This window comes from Hyperolius riggenbachi, chromosome 1, assembly GCF_040937935.1.
Source record: "Hyperolius riggenbachi isolate aHypRig1 chromosome 1, aHypRig1.pri, whole genome shotgun sequence".
Classification (NCBI taxonomy): Eukaryota; Metazoa; Chordata; class Amphibia; order Anura; family Hyperoliidae; genus Hyperolius; species Hyperolius riggenbachi.
This window is the reverse complement of record NC_090646.1, coordinates 438,037,861-438,059,273: the sequence shown is the minus strand read 5'-3', so window position 1 is coordinate 438,059,273 and position 21,413 is coordinate 438,037,861. Positions and strand designations below refer to the sequence as shown.

At 42.5% G+C, this 21,413-nt stretch overlaps 1 protein-coding gene across 4 annotated transcripts in view; it reads left to right on the top strand.

Moving 5' to 3' along the window:
* Positions 1 to 6,354, top strand: part of SPIN1 (spindlin 1) — a 36,899-nt gene extending 30,545 nt beyond the window's left edge. For all 4 annotated transcript variants that reach the window (XM_068271447.1, XM_068271445.1, XM_068271446.1 and 1 more), the window contains exons 4-6: positions 61 to 314; positions 480 to 713; positions 5,209 to 6,354. In XM_068271447.1, coding sequence (XP_068127548.1) covers positions 61 to 314; positions 480 to 713; positions 5,209 to 5,408 — 688 coding nt within the window. In that variant the 3' untranslated portion in view covers positions 5,409 to 6,354. The remainder of the gene's footprint in view (positions 1 to 60; positions 315 to 479; positions 714 to 5,208) is intronic.
* The last annotated feature ends 15,059 nt before the right edge of the window (positions 6,355 to 21,413 follow it).

Sequence of the window (21,413 nt, the reverse complement as noted above, 5' to 3'; positions counted from 1 at the left end):
ACACCAATGTCAGAAATGTCTACCACGTATTGCAATTTAGACCCTATTCTCTCTCTGCAGGAAACACCGCAATAACATGGGGCCAAGCAAACCAATATCCCAGCCAAGGCGAAACATTGTTGGCTGCAGAATACAACATGGTTGGAAAGAGGGCAGTGGTCCAATTACTCAATGGAAAGGAACTGTTTTAGATCAAGTACCAGTCAACCCTTCCCTTTACCTTATAAAGTATGATGGGTTTGATTGTGTTTATGGACTTGAACTGCATAAGGATGAAAGAGTATCTGCACTTGAAGTTCTGCCAGACAGAGTTGGTGAGTATTGTGGGTTACCCAAAGGCAATGTAATTAACCCTGCATTATGGCACAAGATGAATAATAATGCACACACTATAGAAAGAACCTTCCATTTCATCTCATCAAGCTTTGACTACTTTTTGACTTATTTTTTTTTTCTTTTTGTATGGTTTACTCCACCAGCTTCATCACGAATCAGTGATGCCAGTTTGGCTGAGACAATGATTGGTAAAGCTGTGGAACATATGTTTGAAACAGAAGATGGTTCCAAGGACGAATGGCGGGGGATGGTTTTAGCAAGAGCGCCTATCATGAACACTTGGTTTTATATCACATATGAAAAGGACCCTGTCTTATACATGTATCAACTTTTAGATGACTACAAGGAAGGAGATCTTCGCATCATGCCAGACTCTAGTAAGTCGTTATTTTACAAATGGAAATGCAATGACTAAAGATGGCTTAGAAATTACCTGATGCCTATTAACTAAATAGGAGGATGCCTAGCTCCAAAGTTCCCCATCCTCAAGGCCCACCAACAGTACATATTTTGAAAATCAAACATTCACAGGTGACTTATTTTACAAGTCACTACAGAGCTGATTATCTATCTCTGAGGCTTTCCACAAAACATGCACTATTGGTGGGCCTTGAGGAACTGGTTGGGGAGCAATGATCTAGCTTACTGAAAGCACAGGTTGAGACAACATAAAACAAATTTGATTGCATGTTATCACTTTTCAGCCCATGCCAGTCCAAAGCTCACATTGCACCACTTAAAGAGACTCTGTAACAATTTTTTCAGCCTTAGTTCTTCTATCCTATGAGTTCCTATGCCTGTTCTAATGTGCTGGGGCTTACTGCAGCTCTTCCTAATTACACTGTCTCTGTAATAAATCAATGTATCTTTCCTCTGTCCTGTTTGTTGGGCTAATGGTGGCCATACATGGTACAATTTTTTCATACAATCTTACCATTTCTATGTAATATAAGGGAACTGTCTAAATTATCCATTCAGTATATTCACTTAATTTACCCTTATACTACATAGAAGTGGTAAAATTGTATGAAAAAATTGTACCATGTATGGCCACCATAAGGCTTTGATTGTGTGGAATGTGCAGGGCTGCTTGTGATTGGTAGAAGCGATACACACCCTCTGCAGGCCCCCTGCATACTCACACACTATGCTTAGCTGAGCCTATTAGAAGCTGGTTAGTTTGTTTGTAAACATTGCCTAAAACTGTTAATTACAAGCCAGGATTGCAGCAGAGAGTGGCAGAAACAGCACAGAGGGGCACAGGAGAAAATAAGGAATAGAATGGTATGCTTTTTAGTGTAAGAATATTAGAGTACAGATTCTCTTTAAAGGGTGACTTAAGTGTTAGAAAAACAACTTACCTGGGGCGTCTTGTAGCCCACTGGAGTGATTCCATGCACCCACACCGTCCTGAATCCCTCTGTGCAGCAGCGGCAAAGCTGGCCGGTCAGCGGCTACTGTGCATGTGCGGCCCTGAGCTGCTACTGTGCATGTGCATTAGCGATTTTTCCTATAGGAAGAGCGTCGAGCAGGCGCATAGCTGGCCAGCTCTGCGGGGGTTGCTGCTGCTGGTTGAAGGGACTCCGGAAGACGTGGTATCGGGATCGCTCCCGGGGGCTACAGGAAGCCCCAGGTAAGTTAAAACACACACACACACACACACACACACACACACACACACACACACACACACGTACACACGTACACACGTGTAAAGGAATACTATCGAACTTAACACATTTGTCAGTAGCATAAATAAAAATTGTATGAGCAGCCTATGCAAACACAGCATATCTTTTTCATTCACCAAATAGACATATGAAGATCCGGCACTGCTTCTAGCTTTAAAAAGAGCTTTATTGCCAGCTGCTCTTTCAATATGCAAAAAAGTTTTCAAAAAATATTCATGCAGTACAATGCATGTAGGTGCACATACCCGTTGTGGTTAGTGAAGGTTGTGGGGCATGGTGGTAAGAACGGCCCGCCTAACGTCCGTTTCGCTTCAGTAGCGTCTTCAGAGGCAGTGTGGCCTCCTGAGCACGCTGTGCTGCATATGTGCCAATACCTGGTGGAATCTATGTTTCTTTGGCTTGCAAGTTGTGACATATTTTGAGTGCCGCCGTAGTGCCAGTCGCTGTATCCTCCATTGTATAACAGCATATCTTTTTGCTGTGCAATGTTTCTTTTTCTTTTAATTTACCTTTTAAACGGATCTCCTGACAAGCTGACGGCGACGGCTAATGGGGCAGCTCATGTCAGAGGGGATTCCTTTTTACAGTGCGGTAGTGTATTATACTATTTTCATGTTTCCCCATGCTATTCATTACTATTACTATTCATTGCTGTGTTTCCTCATCACTATTCAGCATGCCAAGCATCTGTCACAGTAGCCTGCTATGAGGAGCGCAAGACAAACACTCTCGCGCTCCCCCCCCCCCCCCCCCCCCAGAACAGGGGTCTCAAACTCAATTTACCTGGGGGGCCGCAGGAGGCAAAGTCAGGATGAGGCTGGGCCGCATAAGGAATTTCACAATCGCGGCGCATATCCGCCTCTGCCCGCCCCTCTCACTCTTCCTTCACAGAGAGGGGCGGGGAGAGGCGGTGATCCGTGCGGCGATTGACGTCAGGAGGAGCTGAGGCTGAAACCTCGGGCGATTTGGGGGCTCTGCAGCCCTCGTTTAGCGGCGGGATGTGGCGGATTACTTGGGAGCACTGAAGCAAACTATAAGGAAGCTTTTGCCGGCGAGGGCCACAAAATATTGTATCGAGGGCCGCAAATGGCCCATGAGTTTGAGACCCCTGCCCCAGAAGGAGACTTCTGTGTGGCGGGCTCAGGCTGCCGCCGCATTAGATGTTTTGTCATCGCTACGCAACGGCAACCATATAAACTGGAGGAGGGTGCATCATTGCTCCTTCCCTTTGGCTCCTGCTTCCGATGCGTAGCGATGACAAACAACTAATGAGGCGGCAGCCCGACACATGGTAGTCTCCTTCTGGGGGGATTGGCTGGGCAGAATAGGAGTGTGAGGGCTTGTCTCTCGCTCCTCATAGCAGGCTACTGTGACAGATGCCTGGCATGCTGAATAGTGTTGGGGAAACATAGTAATAGTAGTGAATAGCATGGGGAAACCTGAAAATAGTATAATACACTACCGCACTGTAAAAAGGAATCCCCTCTGACATAATGAGCTGCCCCATTAGCCATCGCCGTCAGCTTTTCAGGGGATCCGTTTAAAAGGTAAATTAAAAGAAAAAGAAACCTTGCACAGCAAAAAGATATATGCTGTGTTTGCACTAGCTGTTAATGCAATTTTGATTTATGCTACTGACAGAAATGTGTTAAGTTCTATAGTATTCCTCTAAGATTGCCTTTAAAACCAGAGCAAAGCAATCATCATTCCATGTGTCCTTGTAAGAAAGCATGCCTCTAGAACTACTGTAGACCAGGCCAGAGTTCCTAAGGATTCCATGCATCTACCAGTTATTTTACCTTATAGATATTAACCACTTCACATTGTCCCCTTATGGACCACAACAATTCTCACATTTCAGCGCTCCTTTTAGTCGTTCCCCAACAACTTTATCACTAATCGCACCAAAATGATTTTTTTTTTTATTTTTTTTTTTTTTACCGGGTGGTTCATTTGGCTAAATTTTTTTTTTATTTTAGATGCATTTTAGCGGGAATAAGAAAAAACTGAACATTTTATTCTCAGTTTTCAGCCATTATTTTTTTTTTTTTTTTTTTTGTTAAATAAAACTTGTGACTGTAGGTAAAACCCACACATTTTTATTTGCCAATTTGTCCCGGTTATTACATTTCGTCGTTTTTTGTTCTTAGTTTTATTTTTAATGAATAATCTTTGTTGTTTATATAAATACGACACTTACATCAGTGATCTGTCCTGTAACTGCTGGCCATGTGGGCAGGTGTGTGCACGTTGCCCATTCAAACACAGACAATTATTTACCTGGAAGGGGAACAGTACTCCCACGGGGTGTAGATAAACAGCCGTGATCGTGACTAGTGGTTAAAAAGTCAAAATATTCCTCTGCCCCCCCCCCCCCCCTTCATTTGCAGACCAGCAACCTGTGCATCAGAATTAGTTGTTTACTGAAATATTTATGCTTTCAGTAGAGGGCTACTGGGTTTGTTTTTGGCTCACAAAACAAATTCCTGTTTATCAAAAAGTAGTAGTAACTTGGTTCGAATTTAGCTACCCCCATAGAACATGCCACATACATAGAACATGCCACATACATAAAACATGCCACATAGCTGTTACAGCCCATGCCTTGTTGATGAAATAGACCCCAAAAATAAGCCGCAATATATTCTATAAACCAGTGGTTTTGGATGTATGTATAGTGTCAATAGCACCACCCACTGAAGTAATGCAATGCTGTTTGTATATCTGCCGAATGAGACAATATGAAAATACTTTGTTTTGACTTAACTACAACTGGCGCTTTAACTGATTTTATGTTTTATTGCGGTCACTGAAACTAGCTCTTTAAAAAAAAAATAATAAAAAAAAGTGAAAAAAAAATCCTACAGTCTCCTGGTCTCCATATTTGCCTATGTCTGAGATGGACCAGGTGTTTGTAAAGAATGCAGGTGGTGGATAATTTGAATCCTATATGATAAAACCCCTCCTGTCCCGTGTGTTTTGGCTACTGCACATGTGTAGCCGTTGGGACAGGAAGAGGACGGGGCAGAGCGGGCGGACGGGTGTACTCGCTAAGGTGCGGCGGTGTGATAGACCTAGAGCCCATTTTTAAACAGGCTTAGGTCTACTAGTTTCTAAATATTATCTAACCGTGTGTTTGTTTTGTGTGTTTTAAATATTCCTGTCTTCGTGTTTTTTATAGATGACTCTCCTCCAGCTGAAAGAGAGCCAGGAGAGGTGGTGGACAGTCTGGTGGGGAAACAAGTTGAATATGCCAAAGAAGATGGCTCAAAAAGGACTGGCATGGTAATTCATCAAGTTGAAGCCAAACCCTCAGTTTACTTCATTAAGTTTGATGACGATTTCCATATTTATGTCTATGACTTGGTGAAGACCTCCTAAGTGACTTGTCTGGACCCTTGCCAAGGCGTTGTGATGGACCTGTCCAGTGTAAAATTTGTAGACAAAAGTGCTTTCTGATTACAGAACAGCTTCTAATCCTGCGAACTCACAATCTTAGTTGAGTGAGAAAATGAGAGTTTTTTTTGTGAATAACGTTCATTTCATTCTTCCTTATAAAGGAATAACCACTTTTGGCAACTGACCTGTTGAGGTTGGGAACATTTTTGAAAGTGAAAACAGAAACTCAAAGCAACAGGTATTCAGCAACAAAAGTAGAACGGAAGAGCCATGCGAATGTTCATGATAAAGTTATTGTATTTCTTAATCACTCATTCCTTATGTACGAGGCACTGTTTGGTATATTTAGCTTCCCTGCAGTAGGTCGACTCTACATTTATTTTAGCTTCCAGCATCCCAGTTGAAGGCACTATGACCGAACAGTACAGAATCAGGCAAGCGCTGCACTGTGAAGTCTTGGTTTGTGCCTGTTTTTTCATAAGTTCTTCATCATTCTTTGTAAAAACATTCAGACATAGCAAAAATGGGATGTTCAATGGCAGTAGAAGTTCTAAAGATTAACTTTTATCAAGTCAACGTCGTTGAAAATGCGTGAAACAGACCTAGCATCATTTTCTTTCATTTCAGTTGGAGCACATTACCATAGGCTGTGGGCAAACCTGAATTATGGAAACTGTACTAAAAGTATTTTTCCAGTGTTATTTCTGTCTAACTGTAAATTGTGTAGTGACCACACTTCACATGTTCTTTCCCCACCAAACAAGTAATTTTTTTTCCATTTTTTTATATACCATGCTGCCCTTTCCTGTGAGTGTCATTTTTGTGTATAAAACATGGTTATGGTATAAAGTGCTAAACAAAGCTTGTAACTTGTTTTGCAGTCCACTATGACAAAATGCTTTTCAAATAAATTGAGCAGCCGAGAGAAGTATTTTTATTGTGATCAATCTCAAAATGTACCACACCATTTTCCCACCCCCATATATGGCTAAATACCATTTTGCAAAGTCTCTCATCCCATCCAAGCTATTTCTCCCATGTTGGAAAGAGACCTGCCTGGAATGCCACAAGTGAAATGAGATGCGAGATGATTCTAAAGTGCACTGTGCAAAATTGTGATTAAAAACCTTACAAACTGCATTGTAGAGTGAATTGTGAGATTACAGTGCAAGTCTCTGGAAAAATTTTAGTTTTGGGACAGAATGATGAGATTGGCAATCAAAATATTGTAATTTGTGAATTTTTCCCATCAAAAAAGCTCTGAATGCAAAAACCATTTGCTAGAATGAGCTACATGTGTCCTGATTAGTAAGGATTAGAATATTTTTACTGAGGCTTTAGCAGTTTCCCCATTTCTTGTCACTTCCTGCTATGATCCTGGCAACGGGCTGGAAGGCATGATGGATTCCAGCAGGAATGTAAACACTAAAGGTGCATACACACGTCAGATAAAAGTCTTTGGAAAATGAAAGATCACAGACCAATCTTACCACCCTTCATGTAGTATGAGAGCCATACTCTACACAGTCTATTCTATTGAGCTGAACTCCCCATCAGATAAAAATCTTTGCAAGATGCTGCACACAAAGATGCTGTACACATTCAACAGATCAGTATCTGCAAAAGATCTTTTCCTGCAAAAGATCCATTCCTGCAAAGTGCATTCATAGTCTGAGATCTGCAGATCATCATACACACCTTGTTTAATGGACATTCATCTGCAGATCAGCTAATTATCTGCCGATCTGAAGATCCAACCTGTTGGATCTGATCTCCAGATAATTGTCCGTTAAACAAGGTGTGTATGAGGTCTGCAGATATCATAGACTATGAATGCAATTTGCAGGAACGGATCTTTTGCAGATACTGATATGTTGCATGTGTACAGCATCTTTGTGTACAGCATCTTGCAAAGATTTTTATCTGATGGGGAGTTCAGCTCAATAGAATAGACTGTGTAGAGTATGGCTCTCAAACTACATGAAAGGGGGTAAAATTGGTCTGTGATCTTTCATTTTCCAAAGACTTTTATCTGATGTGTGTACCCACCTTTAAACCCCTTTCCCTCACATTCCTGAACTACTTTGGTAGAAGATGCTCTGTTTGTTTTATAAAAAATTATTGGTCAAGATATGGTATTGTATACAACTGTTAGAGAGATTCAGTCCCTTCTGTCGTGTCAACAGGAAAAATGACATCTCATCACTATGGCATAGAAAATAATTTAACAGGATTTCTAATACTTCCTCCCTCAACCCCCAAAAAGTAATAGAAATCCCAGAATGTTTCCTTTAAAGCGCATTTATTCACATTTCTTGTGTTGCTAAATGACAGGTTGTCACCCCCACTCCCCCCCCCCCCCCCCCCCCAAAAAAAAAGACTATGTATTAGCTTGAAGTGAACCTGTGTCAAACTTGAAGCATCTATTAGGGCTGGAACCCACAGGAGCGCTTTTGGCAGCACTGCGATACGCTAGCAGTTTGCCAAAACGCTGGGCTAATGTTAATGGATGGGGCAACTTCCACAGGAGCGTTTGCGTTTCTCAGAAACGCAAACGCAGGACATGCAGCATTTTGGGAGCGTTAGCGCTTCAATGTAAAGTATTGAACCGCTAGCGGAAACGCTCAGCAAAACCTAAACTGAGCGGTTTTGCTAGCGTTTTGCGGTTCAGCACACTGTAACAAAATGAAAAATAATTCACAGGACCAATCAGGATAAAAACGCAAAACGCTAGGCACCCGCTGGGGAAAAAAATACAATGTTGCAAAACACGACCAAAAACGCGCATGAATCCGCTTGCAAACCGCTCAGACAAAACGCTAGCGGTTGCGTTTTGCGTTTGCGGTTTTCAGTGGGTTCCAGGCCTAAAGGTGGATTGTAAGGCTAGCCTTTCAGTGGTGGTTGCTTTGCAATAGTAGCTATTCCTCCTGCCCGATCATACCTTGGCCTTTGAATTGTAGCAGAATCTGTCTACTCTTGTAAGCGGGGCAAGGAGGGTGACCTGTCCTGTGAAGCCAGGCCTCCAGTTAACCACTTAAATAAGTGTATGACCTGTTTTTGTGAGCCTTTGTCGGGTGTGGCCACACACAATTCATCCACCTGAATTTAAGCCAGTGTCTGCTCAGGTGGCTGTTTAGTCAGATGAGTAGAGGCATAGCTATCAAGTTGTAAAGGCAGAAAGAATTGTCAGTTTTCTGGGTGGCTTGAAAAAGGGCAGACAGCCCAAAACAGACTGTAGCTGCTTCACAACATGGACTTAAAGGGAAGGTTCAGGGAGGGTGGGTTAAAAATAAAAATCAAATTCCACTTACCTGGGGCTTCCTCCAGCCCGTGGCAGGCAGGAGGTGCCCTCGCCGCCGCTCCGCAGGCTCCCGGTGGTCTCCGGTGGCGCGCCCGACCTGGCCAGGCCGGCTGCCAGGTCGGGCTCTTCTGCGCTCCAAGGCCCGGAACTTCTGCGTCCCACGCCGGCGCTCTGACGTCATCGGACGTCCTCTGTGCTCTACTGCGCATGCGCAGTAGTTCTGCGCATGCGCAGTAGAGCCCGGAGGACGTCCGATGACGTCAGAGCGCCGGCGTGGGACGCAGAAGTTCCGGGCCTTGGAGCGCAGAAGAGCCCGGCCTGGCCAGGTCGGGCGCGCCACCGGAGACCACCGGGAGCCTGCGGAGCGGCGGCGAGGGCACCTCCTGCCTGCCACGGGCTGGAGGAAGCCCCAGGTAAGTGGAATTTGATTTTTATTTTTAACCCACCCTCCCTGAACCTTCCCTTTAATCTTTTGTTGGATAGCTATTCACTGCAATAAAGATGAGCTGTCTATATGCAAGTGATGCCAATCTGTCTGTAAGCAAACTTTTCAGAACTGGCACTGTAAAGGGTTGAGCAACACCGAATGCAGCCTTTTCCTTGTTGGATGCTGTCAAGTTTGACTTTGTCTTGCTTCAAAAAGTTATTTGCAGTATTTTCCACCACCTTGAGGTTACGGCTACATGTTATCCTTTTTTGACATTTTGCAGGCTGTGCAACACAACTGAAAGCACTCAAAGCTGAACACTGAAATTTGTTTGGGTTATGTAAATGAACACTAAAGGTGCCCATATATTAGCATGACTATGGGCAGATTCGACCAAGAGACAAATTTGTCTCGAATCTAATCTGCCCATACACTACAGGCCGATTCCCGTCCGATTTTCAGCATGAAATAATCAGGGAATCGGCTGAGCCGCCGCGTCCCCCCTCGCCGCTGCCCACAAAATGTATAATTGTATGTAGTGTAGTGCATTTATACATTACCTGTCCGGTGTCTGCCTCCACGCGGTTTCCGTCCATCTCGCCGGGTAAGCCGCATACACGCTAGCGGCATATAGCGTCAGACGCTATGCGCCACCGGCGAGTATGTGGAACCTGGCAAGATGGGCAGAAACTGCGTGGAGGCTGACACCGGACAGGTAATGTATAAATGCACTACACTACATACATTTATACATTGCAGGGGTTTCGTCGTCTCCTCGCTCGTTTGCAAATCGGCCGCCGTACTGCCGTGCACCCGACCGACCAACCTCTGCCCGAAATTTACCAACATGCGCGATTGACTGTGCGGCCAATTTCTGTCCCGACATTGGTCGCTTTGTCTGTCAGGCATGCACTTGGCAGCACCAATTTTCATTTCGATTATTATAATCAAATTGGATGGTCTATTGGTTGATTGGTCGCATAGTGTATGGCCCCCTTAAAGGTGTAAACACTAAGGGCTTATTTCCACTGCACGCAGATTTGATGCAGAAAAACGGACTCCAATGAATGCCTATGGGCCTGTTTCCACGGAATGCAATTTTTCTGATGCAGATTTTCCCATAGGCATTCATTAGTCAGTTTTTCTGCATCCAATCTGCGTGTAGTGGAAACAGGCCCTAAACAGACTTATGTCATTGTGCCAATATTTTTTACTTACAATGTATAAATAGTTGCATACAGTACTGATAAAACCAACTCGCAGCCCTCATATGAATGAGATACTGCCTATAACGAGCATTTGAGTTGTGCAAGGAAAATGTGATATGCCCAAAGCGGATCCGAGATGAAAAACTATAACAAGTAACTTGTCTATATATCTTATCTAAAGTTTACACAGCAAATCTAGCTGCAAACTGCTTCAATAGAATAGGATTTCTTCCTGTGATACAATGACAGCAGCCATGTTTGTAAACATTAAACAGAGGCAAACTTATCTGCATCTTGTGCACTCTGCCTGTGAAAAAAAACCTAATCCTCCTCCCCTCTGCCTCTGAAATTTCTGGCTAGTAATACCTCTCCCTCCTCCTGCCCAGACTGAGCTCCCGTGAGCCCTTGCTACTGTCTGAAAATGCCAAGGCTCTCTGAAAAGCTGTGGGCAAGGCTTGTTTAGTTTATAGGGCATTAGAGTATTAAAACAAAAACAAAATATTTAGCTTGAGGAATGCCCTATAAACAATAGGAAAGGAACACAATTCTGCAATGAGTAAAACTTCATCTCGGGTCCACTTTAAGCTTTTTGCCCTTTCTTGCAAGTGCACTTCTAAAATGTAGCATTTGCCCAATTAATGCATGCAGCTACTAAGCTGCTACCATTTGGAAACTCAAATAATATGGTTTTATGTTTTTTCTTGTCCTTTTAGCCACATTATGTGCCTTTTTTGCAGCAGCTATAGGTTTCTCTGTTTTTATTCTTTAAAGGTACTTGAACTAAGTAAAAGTTAATGGTGGCTATACCTGAGGCTTCTCTAGAGTCACCATTTACTGAAGAGCTCCTTAGCTTTGCCAGGCTCCCCACTGTCTTGGAGCTTTGTCCTGTTTAGAGGAGCTGTCAGCCATACTATCTCAGAAAAAAACACCAATTATATAAGCAGATAAATACTTGCTCTACTTGCATAACATATGTATTGCATTGTCCACATTGATTTTAGTGATTTTTCTACAGTAAAAAAGAGAATCCTTCTTAGCATTTCCCATTTTAACTGTGGCTATTTGAAGCCAATCCTGATGTCATGTCTTCCCTTACTCGCCTCTGCCTGTTTTTGTATGCATTGCCCGCCCTTCACCATAGAAAGTGCATTGTCTCCACATGAAAAATTTTGGCGAGAGGAACAGAGGTGTGGAAGGGGAAAACAAGAGGGAAAGAGGCTTCAGCCAATCGGGCTGCATTAGTTAAGTCTGAGGGTAGAGAAGCAAAAAAAAGACAGCCCAGCATACCCTGCAACTTCCTTTGTGTGTACCAAATAAGTCAGGTAAACTAGTGAATGATCATTTATCAACAAGAAAAGTAATAGTAATTAACTTTTGGATGGCCTGGTTAGCATCATTATTACTTGTTTACCAGATAAAAATAAAGAATTTATTTTATGCCCGACAGTTACACTTTAAGGCTGCTTACACACCAAGACGTTACAGGCGCACGTTAGTGCGCCTGTAACGCTCCCCCAACGCACAGCAATGTAACACAAGTGGGCTGTTCACACAGCCCACGTTGCGTTACATATTACATGTAACGCAACGTGGGCTGTGTGAACAGCCCACTTGTTCGGTGCAAACAGCCCACGTTCGGTGCAAAGTGCAGCATGCTACGGCGTTGGAGCGGCTATAGCCGCGTTAGACTGTTTGCACATGCGCAGTGGGGGGGGCGGAGAGGAGGCGGGGAGAGCCAGCTACAGTAGCCGCGCACATGGCTACTTAATATTCACTGCACTGGCGGCAGCTGATTGGCCGGCGGGACCACGTGATGCGGAGTGTCTCGCTCCGCATCACGTGGACCCGCTGGCCAATCAGCGCCACTCTGGGAGACATTATAGGAATCGAGCCGCCTAACGCGGCTCACTCTACCGTCGGCTCTTGCAGCACCATACGTTGTGTTAGGTGCACGTTATGCGACCTTAACGTGGCACCTAACACAACGTCTTGGTGTGCAAGAAGCCTAAAGCTCTGACTCAACCTAGTCTCAGCAAGGGAGCATGCTCTTTCCACTCTCTCCTTGCAGTCTTTAATTGCGCTCCCTATTGGTTGTGCACAGCGGCCAAGAGCGTTCTTGGCATGCTTTGCGATTGCGTATAATCAGAACACTCCCGACTGAGGCTTTTGCACACAGCAGTAAGGGAGCATGCATGAAGAAGGCACTTCAAGTGGATAGAGCATGCACTCTTCAGCGTTGAACAGGGGTATAGCTCTAACATTAAGGGGAGGCCAGCAAAGCTAAGTGGCCCTACCGTATACGGGAACACTAAATAAGCTCCAAGTATGGCCACCTTATACATTTTGTAGTTCAGGTGTGCTTTAAAGCTCGTCTTTATCAGTGAGTGGCTTATCAAGTATGACTTTTTACTGTTGCATACAATAAACCAATAGCTTTCTAGTATAATGACTAAAAGGCACAGATCTGCAAGTGCTTCTGTCCAGAAGATCTCTGAGGCCTCGTTTCCACTATTGCAAATCCGCTTGCGTATGCGGATTCGCATAGACAATATAAGTGAATGGGCCTGTTTCCACTTATGCGTCTGAGGGAGCGTTTTTATTGTGCGGAGAAAATCTGCACGGAACACCCTGCAGAATTCGCCTACGTGTGGAATGCAGGCGAATCGCACACAATGTATTTAATAGGGAAATCGCATGCGTTTCCCCATGCGTTTTTTGCCGCAAATTCACATGCGAATTCGCATAGGTACCAATGTAAATTCACACAGGCAGTGACATGGTTAAAATCGCATATACCCTCACCTATGCGAATTCGCGGCAAAAAACGCATGCGGAATCTCATCCGCATGCGATTTCATCAGTGGTGGAATCCAGGCGATTCCGCACCGCAATAGTGGAAACGAGCCCTAAAGTGAGTTTCATTGACTCTGAAGAGTCATGCGTGTATTTCAAAGCAGAGCCTGGCTCCGTGAGCCCCTCCCTAACCATAGGTTTTAACGCTTATGTGCATGAGTGTAATCCAGGGCACATAGTTCATATAGTTATTTGGCTATAGTGTATTTTTTTTTTTTTCTTTTGTTAATGTACTTTTGTTGGGGTAGTGTCATTCTTTAACTGTGTAGTAGCTTGATAAAATCTGGCTTTATACCCCCTTTTTTTATCTTGTGTGCTTTTTATACTTTGGTTATTTTTTGGGTTCACCTCGTTCGTGCCTGATATTTCCCCATATATAAATATGAGGAAGCTTTAATTTACCTCCTATGGATACATTAGGGCTCATGATAAAGATCTGCATGCAGAATTAGCAAATTCTGTACATTTTACATAAAGGTATATTCTCCAGAAGTTCCACAGGACACAACACTCAGTTGTCTTTCTACACTACACTTTCTACCCCCGTTGTATCCAGTGTGATAATGGGCTGCCATGTAATATTTCAAATGTGTATATAAAGAATATAATTAACAACCATTCAGTTTGCATGCTTAGATAGTATGTTAAAAACAAACCCAGGTGCATGTTAGTGGTTGACCTCAGTTGTTGTTTTTTTTTTTTTTTTTTTTTTTTTTTGTTTGTTTGTTTGTACATTTTGTTTTTCTTCTGATTGGTCTTCTAACAAAGTCACTGCAGGATTGAGTGTGTGTGTTGGCATCATTCAGGTTATTAATTCCACATCCTTTCAAGTCTCATGCTGCTCCCCCACCCACCATGAAGAATATGTTGCTGTAATTGTGTAGACTGCTTTCTTCCATTAAACCAGCAGGTCGAACTCTAAACAAATATTACATTTTCATTTGTAGTAATCCTTTTTTCCAAATTTTAAAATTGAGTACTAAATGAGATTATTTTGTTAGGGTTGTTACATGATCTTTAAAGGACACCTGTGGAGGAGGGATATGGAGGCTGCCATATTTATTTCCTTTTAAGCAATACCAGTTGCCTGGCTGTCCTGCTGATCCTCTGCCTCTAATACTTTTAGCCATAGACCCCGAACACACATGCAGCAGATCAGGTGTTTCTGACATTTTTGCCAGATCTCAGATTAGCGGCATGCTTGTTTCTGGTGTGATTCAGACACTACTACAGACAAATAGACCAGCAGGTCTGCCAGGCAACTGGTATTGTTTAAAAGGAAATATTTGTGGCATACCCCTCAGTTCAGTTGTCCTTTAATTGCTTTCAGCACCAACATATTGATGGAACTCAATGAATTATGTATAATTTGACTGTGACAAGTAATGTTTTAATTACATATTATTTACCTTGTTTGTACTGAAAACCCCAACGCTAATCTGTTTTGATGCATGTTTATTGGGGCGGACTACACACTGAAGATTTACATTTCTTGTTACTTATTTGTACTAAAATATTTTGCTATCGGAATAGCTTTCAAGGGTATCAGTTTCAGATCTAAAGCTCCACTGGATAGTAGGACATGGATACTCCAATATAAACAGTTCTATCACTGAATATAGAAATATAGCTGAGAGGTAACCAATCTTAAATGAAGTTTAGGAATCTGCTACACTATAAAGAAATGCAGCACCATTATAAACAGTCACAAATACTTTCGGTGCTACACTTCTGAAATGATCGCAGTCTGGGTCATTTATAAAGACGTACAATAAGAACTTAAAAAGCCCATGTCATTTTGAGGCTATGATCATGAATGGAAAAAATAGCTGGCCCCAAACTGAATACTTTCTGCACCACATTCTTGAACTCTTACAACTGTTTATATTGGTTCCACAATTCTACATTATGTTACAAGATATTGAACTTTTATTAGTGATGGGCATCTCTCTCCTATACAGATATAAACTTTTTGTGTTAAGTTTTTGTGTTAGTACCTAGTACCGATTGAGATAATCTGCAAAGGGTGAGACTCCTAAAAGCTGATCCTATAATACAATTTACCGTAATTTAAAATTAAGAGTATCACATTAGTCAACTTTGTATGTAATGTAAACTTACAACACTACTTACATTTACTTTAGTTGGAGAAATTATGGGGCAACACTATTTTTGCTACATTCCTGTATGTACAGACAAAATAACACAAAAAGGATGCCAACATCCAGTAGCATTGAACACTACTACAACTGCAAAAAAATGCACAAAAAATAACGTTATTTAAAGACCGTCTGAAGCGTAAAAAAACTCTTTACCTTGCAGTTCTCTTCAGCAATAATGTCATAGCTGAAATGCTGCAGTCCCGCAGCAGAATGAGGTCTTAATCACCCCGAAATCCCTGGGGCAAAATTTTGGGCTCCTTCCGGGTAGAGGCAGAGCTTTGGGCAGTAGCTCTGCCTCTACTCACGTCAATCTCTGCGGATCTCTGCCTTCTCCAGCCCCTCTGTTTTCTTTTACTGAGAGGGGGGGGAGGCGGAGATCCATGGAGATTAACACAGCTGGAGGCAGAGCTACAGCACAAAGCTCTGCCTCCCCGGGCAGCAAAATCCACAACCTGGAAAGTTGTGGATTTTTTGGCCTGGGATTTTGGGGGGTTAAAACTTTGTTGTGCCGCGGGGATGCAGTGTTTTCAGCTCTGGTATTAATGCTAAAGAGGACTTCAATGTAGAAAGAGCAATTTTTTTTATGCTTCAGACTCTTTAACCAAACTCACAATGGCTACCAAACATTTACCATATCTCTCATAAGTGAATGAGAATACTCAATAAATATATGCAGGGGATTTTTTTTTTATTTTCTCTTTTGGTTCATTTGTTAGATTCTAAGTGCACTGACATGACTACAGTCATCTTTGGGCATCTAGCACCAGTATAAACATTAGTATATAACTATTCTGGAATGTGGTGTAGTAGGTATATCAGTTGGGGCCATCTATTTTTGACATTGAAGATCATGGTCTTAACATTGACATGTACTTTAAGTTCTTATCTCACATATTGATTAGCTGAACCTAATAGTGTGCATCACCCACAGTACAAATGTGAGTGTGGGATATATTGAATCCAACTCCGGCTAAGATTGTGAGATCAGTAATGTTGTACTGCTCTTATAACTACATGCCATGTTCTGTCCCTACTGTTATCAGCAAAATACAGCTGCTTCCCCCCCCCCCCCCCTCTTTTCCCATATAGTATAATTGCTACAAACCTGTATTCATGTCTTTGGATGAGGTTTTTGTGAATGCTTCAAAGAATGTAGTTTGGGTTTGTTTTAGTCCTGCTTTCTTACTATGCGTTTAGGCTATGCAGTTATGCCTTGGTTGCATTGCAGGATGAGTGTTCAAAATATCAACATTCAAGAAGGCTTGACATAGTAGTATTCCTCTGTTACTTTTTTTTTTTTTTTTTGTCTATAGCAGATTTCTACGGTTACCATTACCGTCACCCCACCCCACCCCTTTTTGTCCTGTTCATGGGATTTGCATTGTTACTAATGTCATCTTTATCTTTAACGAGAAAAATTTACAGCATTTTCAGTAGAAGTGCTTTCATACACGTTTATTTGACATTTCCATCTGCTCAGTCTCTGGCGAAATTAATCGGTGTGCCAGTACCAGCGTTACAGCAGCACTCTGGTCCTATAAATCTTATATGAGAGTTGGAGACTCTTGCCATTTCGGCTGAATCGCATTGCGGTGTGACTCTAGACGGCATGCTGTAGCACACAATCTATTCCCTATAGCCATGAATGGCACAGCTAAGTGATTCTGCGTCCTGCTAGATGCATGCCGGTCCTTAAGAACCCAAGAAGCATATCGCTCTTTGGACAAAAGTTTGAGGGCTTATTCACAGTGGGACGTTGCATTGTAATGCAATATTAGTCACAATGCAGCATCGCAATGCAAAAAAAGTGGTAACGCTTCGTTACCGTTGCATACAGTAGGTACAGTAAAGCATACAGGCAATGAAAAGTGTGCTTTCCTGCACCTGGTAATGTTTGCCTTACCATAGTGCTACATGTTACAATGCAACACTAACGTTGCACTATGAACGTCCTATAGTATTAGCATTGCAGTGCATTAAGCTGCGTTATAAGACTTTATAATGCAGCTCCGCAACATCCCACTGTGAACCTAGCCTCAAGGAACAGCATTGGCTTTTTTTTTTTTTTTCTCTGCAAGCCTTTAAACTTACAAAACCAATGTTGATCTATAGATCAAACTCTTATATATATACATTCTCACTCCCTCTTCCTGATCCTGAGACACACTTAGCAGTAGCAAAAATCCTGGGACAGAATTGGAAAGACTATTTGAGAAATTGCTTGACCCGAGAGATCCTAAAATGGTTCCTCTGAGGAATCGTTGTCGGGTAAAACTCGATTTAGCATATCAAGAGGTATTAAGATTCCTGGTAGGTCATTTAAAGTGCTTATGCAGTTTAGTAGCCAAATAAACATGTTAACTACATTGCTGCCATTTTGTATTTTTCAGTGTTTTTAAGAAACCCATCTCCCTAAAATCCTGTAGTGCTTGTGTAAAAGTAAATTTCCTGCATCTTATGCTAAGGTGCTCCTCACTTACTTTGGCTATTTTGGTGTTCGGAAGTAAAACAAACTTACAAGTCCTATGTCATGTTAAATATTGATACCTGAAGTGCCAATGGCTATCATAAACACAAAGTGGTAAAAAGGCTCTACAGCTCTGAATGTGCTTTGCATTGGCTCTTGTCAATGTAAGGTGGTGGTGTGTGTGTGTGTGTGTGTGTGTGTGTGTGTGTGTTTTTTTTGTTGGTTTTTTTTTTTCCCCCTTTGCCTTTTTTATGTCTACTGTATTGTCTTTCTTGAGTTCCCAGTGGGAAAAACTTGAGCATGAGCTGTGGAATATTGTTTCCTGCTTATAGTCTAACTGAGATCTCAAAATGAAAATATGTTATCAGGGCTGTGGAGTCAGTCGATGACTGAGCAATTTTGGGCGCCTGGAGTTTGAGTTGGTGGTTTCATAAACTGAGGAGTTGGAGTCGGATGATTTTTGTACCAAATCCATAGCCATGTTAAGTATTAGACTTCGGAGTCAAGAAGTTGAAACCATTTTGGGTACCTGGAGTTGGTTTCATAAACTGAGTAGGATGACTTTTGTACCAACTCCACAGCCATTATTGTGAGCACCAATGCATCCCTCGCTGTCCTCCAGAGTGCATTCGTTCCACCGCAATTAGTCCCGGTAATGTGGCTTAGTCGTGACAGTTGGCTCTTCTGCACGTGCGTGGCAGAGCTGACTGATGCAACTGAGCCACATTACCGGGACTTATTGCGGCAGAATGGAGGCACTCTAAAGGACAGCAAGGGGCGCATTGGTGCTCATGAGGCTGGAGGAAGCCACAGGTGAGTATAAAATGTTTTGATTTTGATCTCTCAGGTTTACTTTAAAGTGAACCTTAACCCTAGAAGTCAAAAAGTCACTCACCCAGGGCTTCCCCCCCCCCCCCCCCCCCCGTCCTTTGCCCTCGCCACTCCTCGAATGTCCTCTGGTCCCCACTGCGGGTTGGCTTTGTTTTCGGCCAAGTGTATTGCTGACCTTGCTGGCGTCAAGCACGTCCTGTGCAGGTGTAGTACACCTGTGCAGGACATGCTTGATGGCGGCAAGGTGGAGAAGAATACATGTGACCGGTCAAACGAAACTAACTCAGTGGGAACCGGAGGACACAGGACGACTGCAGGGGACTTGGACGCTCTGGGTAAGTGATTTTTTTTTTTGTTTTTTTTTCTTTTATATAAAGCTGCCAGGGTTTAGGTTCACTTTAATGATTTGACTTGTATCAAGGAACATATTCCCCACATCCCTTTTGACAGGCAGCAGTTTTGCTAGTGCCCAAGCATGTCATCTTGTCACTAGCTACAAAACTGACAGTGTTCTAACAGCCAAGATGAGGTATATGCTATAGCTGTAATCAGCAATTCTAGATGTCCTCTTGGGCCAAAAGTACAAAAAGGAATGATTGGTGTATTTTGATTGTCAAGTGATCTATAATGGGTTCTACTACTTTACTTGGAAGTGAAAATTGCAAATGTCTTCTGTTTTAAGAAGGGAAAACCTTTACCAGTGCTTCTTCAATATGAGTTGCTTCAGGGCAATTACTAATAGAAAAGCAGAGGATCTGATTTACTACAACTTAACTACGGTAGGTGTTCTAGCTAGTGACAGAAATATTGCTTGTCACTAGTGAGGCTTCTAGATGTAATCTAAATGTGATTCTCTGCCATAGGTTATGTCTCTGAGAAAGAAATAACCTTTGCATCATAGCCCCCTTAGTATGATGACACTGGTACTGTACCACCATGTGTGTATATATATTTTGTAGATTATTCGGGGCCAAAAGGCTTTCATGACCTTTTTAAGACACAATATTTGGAGAATATTGATTTCAGTCTGCTTTTTTGAATTGTTTCAAATTGCAGTGTCTGTTTCTTAAGTGCTTTTGAGTGACCCTAACTTTTGATCTCTTGACTTTCATCTTATCACAGTGCCTATATGGAATTCTGCCACAAGCATGCATGCATTGGCATATATAATTCCTGGACAATTTCCTTTCAACACTCGGCATTATATGAGTTGTTTAACTTCAAGCTCGTATGTGGGACAATTTGTGCACAGTAGCTAGAACTTTTGTTTCAGCAGCAACATTGTGTGCAGTTTGAACAATGTTTTAATAATTCCTGTTTATGTTGAGTCTGTAGAAATTAATTTTTGCCTTCACCACTGAGGCTTAAATTTGTTTCTCTTGAAGGGAAAATGTGGCATGAATGGTTTGTGGCTCTTTGTTTTTTTTTTGTTTAATGTTTTTGTGAGTTTTCTTTAGCGCGGACTGTGTGGAATAGTGTGCCAGTATCTCAGATGTGTATGCGAATAACACTTAACACTTATAAAGCTATGCCTTCATTTTTTTTTGTTACACATTGTAAACTGTTACTGCCATTTAGAAATATAACCCTCCCTGATATGTTATTTCTGTATATTTTTTTAATACATTTCTGGTGTATCTCTCCTGGAAAAAGTGTAAAATAAATTCCTTCATGTGCAATCAATTTTTGTACAACCTTGTTCCCTCTTGGCAATGTTGCTGAGGAAAGTGATTAAAAAGATGTATATGTAGAATGTGGCTGCATGGAATAACTGTTTATTTTAAACTTTACCTCAAAAGGTAAAGGAAGCATGCTTTGCCATCCGGCAACAATGACATTGGACTTTTTTGTGTTGTGTTGCGTCCTTCAAGCTGGAAGGAAGAAGTGCGTGTAGTGAGTCTTGCAACACGTCCAGTAGGACGCGTGCAAGACGTTTGGAACGTATAGACTGCAGACCTATGGGTAAGTAACCCCCTCTCACCCAGCCACACCTGAGGCAATCAAGCCTAATTTTAATCACGGATTCGAATTGCTCACTACTCGTGAGCTCAACACTCCCTGGCATTGACTGTTTTCTACCCCTAATTTAACAAGTCAGATGTTGGTGCCTTCCCCCCCCCCCCCCCCCCACAAACAGATTGCCTAGTGCAGGGAGAGTCATCTCTTGGCTTCTCCCTGCTCCCAAATAACAATTGATGGGAACTTACATAGGCCCAATTTAAACCCTTTCCCCACATTAATTCTATGGGGATAAATGCTAAGATATGCTTGCGCCCCCCCCCCCCCTCACACACACTGTAAAGGAGTCCCTCTAGTGCGGTGTCTTGTCTAGGCAGGAGAGCTTCTCCCCAGGAGGTATAACCAGCTGCTGCTGCTATCGTCTTTTAGGGTAGGCATGACTGCAGTACCAATGCACTCTGGCTTGATAAGTCTGTCCCTGTATTTGTTGACGGGCCTACCTCCCTCATGGGTGTTTTAAAAAGGGGGAAAGTGTAAAAGTGGAAGCTGTTGCAGAATTACACAAATAGCAATTTGTGGGTGAGTGAGGACAGTACAGTGGAAAAATGTTCAGCAAATATAGGGCAATCATGTAACAGATGACCCAAAGGTAAGAGGTGATGAGCAGTCTCTATTGGGACTTTGTTTAACCACATTCTGGTGTATGGAGGGACATTAATGATCAGTGGTTTTTTTTTTTTTTTTTTCTTCTCCCTCTGGTTCCCATGTATGGGCTGCTG